At 55.7% G+C, this 8,318-nt stretch overlaps 1 protein-coding gene across 3 annotated transcripts in view; it reads right to left on the bottom strand.

Moving 5' to 3' along the window:
- Positions 1–771: 771 nt before the first annotated feature.
- The window catches only part of KLHDC10 (kelch domain containing 10), a 70,422-nt gene continuing 62,875 nt past the window's right edge, over positions 772–8,318 (bottom strand). For all 3 annotated transcript variants that reach the window (XM_078439501.2, XM_078439510.2, XM_078439519.2), the window contains one exon: positions 772–1,002. In XM_078439501.2, the coding sequence (XP_078295627.1) occupies positions 787–1,002 (216 nt within the window). In that variant the 3' untranslated portion in view covers positions 772–786. The remainder of the gene's footprint in view (positions 1,003–8,318) is intronic.

Raw genomic sequence — 8,318 nt, 5'->3', positions numbered from 1 at the left:
GTGAGGGTGGGCCAGCTCCTGGCAGACCCACAGCAGAGCTGGGTGCAGCTGAGGCAGCCCAGCCGGTGGCCATCTTGCATCTGCGTGGTTGAGAGCTAGGTTGGATGGGCTCAGGCCCTTCCATCCCCACAGAACGGGGGGCACTGCTGTTGGGCTGCTCAAAGCTTATCCGGAGGACGCCAGACCTGAGTCTGCACCTTAGCTCCCAGGCAGCAGGATCGAGGGGAGGGAGCAGCACATCCTCAGAGCCCCCACCATACTCGTAGGCCAAGCGGCCCCCAACCCCCCATGGAGCAAGAGAATTTGGGGGCTTTAAGGGTCCAAAGTCTTGGCAGGCTTCTTCGTCTCCCCACCTCCCAAGCTGGAGTCAAATTTTAATTGAAGCCTGCGAAGCACAAAGTCCTACAGAAACCATTAGGAGAGTCTTCTGGAAAATAGAGACTGACAAGAATCCCTGCAGGGAAGAGGATGAAAGAAATCACAGCTCACCAAGCCCTCTGGGCAACCAGTCCCGGGGCACCCAGCAGACGGCTTCTCCATCTCTGTCGTGCCCAAGTCCTCTCCCAACCCTGATCTCATTAAAAGGAAACCAAAAGAGCTATATTATTTGGCTTCCATCTGGTCTCTTGAGACTCAAGGACTTTAATCAGTAAAATGTTAAAGAATAAAATAACTCTACAATAACAAGAAAGCCGCCAGCTGGCCCTTCCAGTGACCTTGCCAGAGTGCCTGGGAAATGGATCACACCATCTGGGCTTGACTTCCCTCCTGGGGAAGAGTGAGCAATTATGCCATTTTAGGATCCAAGTTTACAAAAAATTTATTTCCCCAAATAAGAAAATGTGTGCCCCCCAAACAGCTTGTATCTAATATATCATCTGCTTCCTGCATCCCACTGCCCCCACCCCAAACCAGCCCTCCTCTCTTCCCTATTCCAGGCCCAGAACTCCAACATGGCATCTTCGGGAAGGGTTGACAGTTCAAGGCACCACAGAGGGCTCCCTGTGAAGAAACGTGGACAAGTCTAAGAGCAGGAAATAAATTACACCGGTTGAAAAGATAAGAAAATTGGTTGAATTCCTCCTCCAGGTCCAAGTGTAGGACTTACCAGACCTCTTCCTGGGGCCATCTTGCTCTCATGGGGAGAACCTAAACTCAAATCTATGAAGGAAAGACAGAGTGGGCAAGGTGCCCAGCAGGTGACAGTTGAGAGAGAAGAGTGCTGGTGGTTCAGGCTGGGTCTCCCTTTTTCAAGGAGCCCCTGAGAGGGAGCTTCAGGGTGTAGACCTGGGAGGCAGCCCTTAAATTCCCACATAGCTTCCTCTGGCAATGGCCGACTAGCCCTTAACCCATCTGGTGTTTCCCTGGGAAAAAGAGGCAAAGGGGAGCGGGAAGGACTCCACCACAGTAGGCAGGGTTGAACCTGGAGCCTGGGGCTCAGGCTCTGTGCTCTGAAGTGCCGTGAGGAAGGGGCTCAGGCTCTTCCTCCCCAAGAGGGACAAGGAAGAGGAAACAGTCTGAGGTAAATCTCCCCACCGAAGGATATATTTTCAGCCTTGAGCCACTTGGCTGGCTCCCCCTCTCACCCCACTCCCCTCCTCAGACTCCTTTTCCACAGCCTGTGGAAGCCCATAGAAGCTTCTTTCATAGCCATGGAAGCTTTGCCCGGTTCAAAGGGTTAGGCACCACAAGCAGGCCCCGGGGGTCATTGTCATCTTGGTCTTTAGGGCCCTTTCTGAAAGAACTGGCCATCATCCTCCCAGGAGCACCCCAGACCGCAAAGGTTGGTGTGGCCCGAATGCAGTGGAAGAAGCTACCTCCCTGAAGGGTGACCTCTGAAGTCAGACCCCAGAGAGACACCCTCGTAAGGTCAACAAGGGGCTTTCAGGGTGAACAGGGCCAGTGAGTGGCACCTGGGTGGGGATGGGGGGATCCTGAGTCTGGGACGAGAGCTGCTTCCAGGCTGTTAAGTGTGGTGTCAGTTGCTCAGGAAGTATCTAACCATGGAGCTGTGGATATTCTGGCACTTTCCAGGTCACCCTGAGTTTCTTCTTATGTCTCATCTTCACAACTTTTGAGGGCAGGTTTTCTCATTTAAAAAACTTTTTTTAATGTTTATTTTTGAGAGAGAGACAGAGAGAGAGAGAGAGAGAGACAGAGCGTGAGTGGGGGAGGGGCAGAGAGAGAGGGAGGCACAGAATCCGAAGCAGGATCCAGGCTCCAAGCTGTCAGCACAGAGTCCCACGCGGGGCTCGAACCCACAAACCGTGAGATCATGACCTGAGCTGAAGTCCGGTGCTTAACCGACTGAGCCACCCAGGCACCCTAGATTTCCTCATTTGAGAAAGGAGGAAGGCAAGGCCCAGAAGATCACATTCTAAGTAGAATCACTGAGACCCAAAGCCATGTACTGTTTAAAGCTCATGTAACTAAAGTGCCCCGGCCAGTGCCCCGGTCCAGGCGCACCCGCGGCATCAGGGCCCCCCTGGGTCTGCCGGCTTGTTCTCTGCAGGGCAGGCTCTCCTCCAACAGAGGCCGCTGGCCCCCACAGCTTCAGGCTCGCAGCCTATCTGGTCAGCAACCCCAAGAGAAAGGCCCCGAGTCTCTAATTCTTTAAGAGAAAGTATTGAGAATACTCTTATACGTACTACCTGGATTTGTCGTATCTTTATATTCTGTCCTGAGCTGGTGTTTTAAAAATGATCTTTTAAAAAAGAAAATACAGGGGCGCCTGGGTGGCTCAGTCGGTTGAGCAGCCGACTTCGGCTCAGGTCATGATCTCACCGTCTGTGAGTTCGAGCCCCACGTCGGGCTCTGTGCTGACGGCTCAGAGCCTGGAGCCTGTTTCAGATTCTGTGTCTCCCTCTCTCTGACCCTCCCCCGTTCATGCTCTGTCTCTCTCTGTCTCAAAAATGAATAAACGTTGAAAAAATTAAAAAATAAATAGATAAAAATAAAGAAGAAAATACAGGAAAGGGACAAATCGTGGTACCTTCAGACAATGGACTATTATTCAGCACTAAAAAGAAGTGAGCTCTCAAACCATCAAAAGACATGGAAGAAACCTGAATGCATATCATTAAGTGAAAGAAGCCAAGCTGACAGGGCGACATAACGTGTGATTCCAACTGTGTGACGTTCTGGAAAAGGCAAAACTACAGAGACAGTAAAAAAGATCAGGTGTTGCCAGGGGTTGGCGGGGGTGGAGGGGGGGGGGAAATAGGTGGAACATTTTTAGGGCGGTGAGAACACCGTGTATGAGACCGTACAATGGTGGATACGTGTCATTACTCATCATCAGTCCAAACCCACAGAATGGGCCCCACCGAGAGTGGACCCCGAGGTAAACCACGGACTCTGGGTGATAACCACGTGTCCATGTGGGTTCATCAGTCGCCACCAAGGTACAGCTCTGATGCTGGATGTTGTTGGAGGGGAAGGCTGGGGTGGGGGAGGGGAGGCACATGGGAAAATCTCCGGACCTTCTCAATTTTGCTATGAACCTAAAACTGCTAAAAAAAAAAAAAAAAAAAAAAAAAAAGACGAAGTCTCTTAAAAACACACAGAAATACAATTATTAAGAACGATGACACCCAAGTCTCCACGATGCCCCCCCCCCCCACCCCCCGAGCTAGTTTCCCAATTCAGCCTCAACAAAGTACCACAAACTGAGACGCTTCAACCACGGGGAACGTATTCTCACACAGTGGTGGAGGCTCGAAGTCCGAGGTCAAGGCGTCCGCAGGATCGGTTCCTTCTGGGGCCGGTGGGGGCGGGGTGGGGGGTGGGGGTCCATTCCCTGCTTCTCCCCCAGCTCCGGTGGTTGGCTGGCAATCTCTGGTTTTACAGATGCATCACCCCATTCTCCGCCTCCGTGCTCGCGTGCTGTCCTCCCTACACGTGTGTGTCTGTTCTCAGATACCCTCTTGTTATAGGGACACCAGTCATACTGGATGGGGACCCGTCCTAATGACCTCATTTTAACTCGATTACCTCTGAAAAGACCCCGTCTCTGAATATGATCACATTCTGAGATACCAGGGGGTTAGGACTGCAACCTACGTTTTAGGAGGTGGCGGGGGGCGGGGGGGACCCATTAACACCCACTGAAGACACAGCCTTGCCCTGACCTGTGGCGGCCGAGTGAACGCCACATGGCTGTGTCGCTGTTCGGACTGCGTGTGTCCCTGGCGGTATTCCGGCTCGGAATTCTCACGGGTGATTTCACAAGCAGGCTGCAACTCACACCTGGCTCTCCCCATCTAGAGCAGCCTGTCAACGCACGGCGGGGTTAGACACATTTTCCAGGTGTCACGGGACGATGCAACACGTGGCAGGGTGGCCTTCACTCGGCAGGTGCAGCCAAGCCTCAGCCCGGCACATCCAAAAGGTGTCCCGGAGACTTGGGCGCTCCCAGCGCTTTTCTTCTCTTACGACGTCTCTGAGCCGCAGAACCCATATGCCAGACATTCCGCGGAGGCAATTCCGAGGCGAAGTGTCTCAAGATCTATCGCCCAAAACACACTTACTGTCTGACACAGCCATTTCTATTCCTCTTAGAGTCCCTTTTTGCATTGCTGACTCCCGAGAAAGCTAATTAATTATTGGAGACACCACTATGAAATTGACACGGTGATTAATCTGATAATCCCTTTTATGAAATTACCTCTGAAATGCTAACTTTTCATCTTTTGAAACTCACTGTGTAAATTACCCTGAAGATTACATTGTACCGGCTTTTGGCTCTGTAAATCTTAACGGCGGTTTTTTGCCAAAAGCAATAAAAGCTGTCCCGAATTTTATCAGGTCAATCAGGAAAGAGGCAGGCAGGCAGGAAATTGAAGGTGACACACTGCAAGTGGGGGGTTTGCCTGACGGATTGGTAGAACCTGCTGTTGCCAGTTGGCTACAGGAGACTTTGCGCCGAGGAGAGGCACAGCGGTAGCCTCCTGAGGCAGAGGGACAGGAGCCCCTGGTCGCAGGTGTCGAGGCTCCTCGACACAAGAGCCAGTGTGGTTCTAAGCGGTGGTCCCTTCCCCGCTTCTCTGCACCACCATCCCTACGTCCCCTCCCAATGCACCTCCTGCAGTGGTGGAGACCTCTTGGTGCATGACAGAGACAATGCCTGCCCTCCTGGTGCTTCCATTCTAACAGAGGCAGTCAGGCAATAAACAAGATAAATGACAAGTGACAGGGTGTGAAGAGGATAAGGGAGACCTAGCGGGGGGGGGGTGGAAATACACACTTTTTAAAAGATTTTTTTTCATGTTTTATTTATTTTTGAGAGCGAGAGACAGAGGGCCAGCAGGGGAGAGGCAGAGAGAGAGGGAGACACAGAATCTGAAGCAGGCTCCAGGCTCTGAGCTGTCAGCACAGAGCCCAATGCGGGGCTCGAACCCATGAACTGCGAGATCATGACCTGAGCTGAAGTTGGACGTTTAAGTGACTGAGCCACTCAGGAGCCCCCAGAAACATACAATTTTATTTTATTTTATTTATTTTTTTTTTTTTAATTTTTTTAACGTTTATTTATTTTTGAGACAGAGAGAGACAGAGCATGAACAGGGGAGGGTCAGAGAGAGAGGGAGACACAGAATCTGAAGCAGGCTCCAGGCTCTGAGCAGTCAGCACAGAGACCTATGCGGGGCTCGAACTCACGGACCGCGAGATCATGACCTGAGCCGAAGTCGGACGCTCAACCAACTGAGCCACCCAGGTGCCCCAGAAACATACAATTTTAAACCAAGGGTCAGGGAAGACCGTGTTGCCTCATTTACCTCACCCTGGCCCTGCCTCGTTGAGATGACATTTGAATAAAGAACTGAAGGAGAGAGATTGGCCATGTGGATGCTGGAGAAAGAGCTTTCCAGGGCACAGCCAGTGCCATGGACCTGGCATGGAAACCTGACTGGTCAAGGAACAGCAAAGGGGAGCTGGAATAGAACGAGCAAAGGGGCAGTGGCAGGAGTTAAGGTCACAGAAATTTGGAATCCATGAGCCATGGAAAGAGCTGAGTAAACCTGGCACTCTGGGGTGTTTCGCAAGGGAAAAGCAAGTCTGTCGATCCTGTTCTCTGCAGGTGTTCCCTCCCAGCCCTGGGTCCTGTCCTGAAGGCGTCTTCCAGGCAGACCCCAGCGTCTAAGGGCCCACTCAAGAAGGGTGTGGACTGCATGACGTGTAGGTGAGCACTTCCCAGGCCTGTAGTCCCGCCGCCAGGGTTCTCGATGCATCTGCCCCGGGAAACTGAGGCACCTCCCTCCAGCTTCCCACAAAGCATCCACCTTCTTTCTGCTTTGCGGGGGCAGGAAGCTTACTGCCTCCCACCTCCTTCTGTCCCAGGTTTTCTCCCATTTCTGCCTACACAGGTGAGAGCCGAACAGTGAACCCCCCACCCCACCCCCGCCCCCGCCCCCAGCCAGGAAGGCCCATGCCTGAGGTGGAGCCAGTTTCTGATGAATCTCTTATGAAGCCTGGAAACCAGAAGAGGTTTCTGATACCCTCAGCGTGCAGGAGTTGTGGTCAGCAGCTGGAGTGACGTGGCGACAAATGGAAAGCACCTGTCCCCTGGAGGGGGGAGGGTGGGCACCTCCAGCTCACTCCGCAGCAGGAGAACTGTGGGCTTCTCTGTTTCAGACAAAACCTATCTATGGCCTTGAGGCTCTGGATCCAGCCTCTGTGGCTGCCCTCCGGCTGAGCTGCCCCACGGAAGGATTTTTCTGGAAAGGGACAGCCAGGTGCACACTTGGGGAGGCTCTGAGATCTCCGCCATCCCTGTTTTCTGCCCCCTAGGTGTGGGGATGGAGCCACTGACCGACAGCTGTCACAGTAGCATGTGTGGTTGCTTTTTTGGTGTGTCCCTGGCCCTCCCCGCTCATCTGCCACTGCACGGATGGTGCCTGACTCCTCTCCCCCGCTCCTCCCTCCATCCAGGCCCACACCGCGTTCCAGAACAATCCCCCACCGTGCGTCTGTGGAAGGGGCCGGTCTCCCTGTTGCTTTTCCAGTGAGCCTTTTCTTCCCCTGAAGCACATCCAAGAGAGCCGCACCGACTGCCCTCTGGGTTGCCATGGAAACGAAGCATTCTTCCCACTTCCCTCTTCTGTTTACCTTGGTCAGGGACTGCGGCAAAAACCAGCCAGTCGCTGTAAGGGGAGGGAGGGCGGCTGGGGGAGAGGGAGGGAGGAGGGGAAGGCAGCCGCTCTAAACCAGATCAATCCGGTTCGGAGCGGTTCCCCGCTCTACCCCCGAGAGGCTCTCCAAGTAGGCTCTCCAACTAGGCGTGGGCCGCGGACGGCGGCTCCGCGCCCTGAGATCAGTGGAGAGGGTCTGGAGGCTACTCCGCACCCCCCGCCCCGGGCTCCCCGTCCGCCTGCGCTCTGCCTGCCCCGGCTTCCTCCCCGCCGGTGCGGGGGGTTGGCGGAGCCTTTGTCGTGCCGCCCGGGCTCGCCGGCCTCTGCTCGGCGGTGGTCGGTCGGTCACGACACCAGGGCGCCCGGCGGAGGGTGGGGGAGCGACGGGAGCCGACGTCCAGCCCCGCTCTGTGACCTGGCCCAAAGCACCCTCACCCTGCCCGCACCACTGCCGTGGCCTCCCGACCGAGGGCCCCGCTTCCTCTGGCACCCTCCCTCGGCAGCGGGGGGGACCGGTTCGTCCTCTCTCTGCCTTCCAGCTTCCAGTTGATCTTAGAATGAAAACCACACGATTTGCCCGGCTCTTCCATCATCTGCCCAGCCTGCCTCTCCTTGCTTCCCTGGCCTCCCCTCCCGGGTTCCCGTCCTCGGGCTACGCGGCTTCTTCCCCTTCCAGAAGACGCCAGGGGCCGGGTTTTTGTCTTTGGAATGCTCTGGCCCCTTGATGTAGTGGCATTCTCCCTCATGTGCTTTCTAGCTCCTGGCGCGCAGTCATTGCATCCTCGGGGAGGCTCTCCCTAACTTGTCCGCGTCCGGCCGCTCGTGCTTCTTCACAGCAGCTGTCTCCCTGCTCCCCGCCTCCCGTGGAAGCTCCCTGAAGGCAGGCGTGCTCCCCGCCGCCTGGCCCGGCCGGCTCCCGGCCCCGCGCGGGCGCGTACTAGGTGCTCAGTTAGTGAGCGGTCCGAGCGGGCGCGCGCCGGCGCCGACCCCGGCCTGCGCACCGCGCGCTCCCGCCTTCGGGCCGGGGGTCGGGCGCCCCCTCCCGGCCGAGCTCCGCCGGCTGCCGCTGCCCGCCAGGGGGAGGCAGAGAAGCCCCGGGACGCGAGGTCGCCGGCCCGAGGCCGGCGCGCCGCAGGGGGAGAAACCGGCTGCGGGCCTCGCTCGCGCGGGGGAGGCGGCGGCGGCCGG

The sequence above is a fragment of the Panthera onca genome, chromosome A2 (genome assembly GCF_046562875.1).
Source record: "Panthera onca isolate mPanOnc1 chromosome A2, mPanOnc1 haplotype 2, whole genome shotgun sequence".
NCBI lineage: Eukaryota > Metazoa > Chordata > Mammalia > Carnivora > Felidae > Panthera > Panthera onca.
The sequence above is the reverse complement of the archived record's forward strand: the minus strand, read 5'-3'. Positions and strand labels throughout refer to the sequence as shown.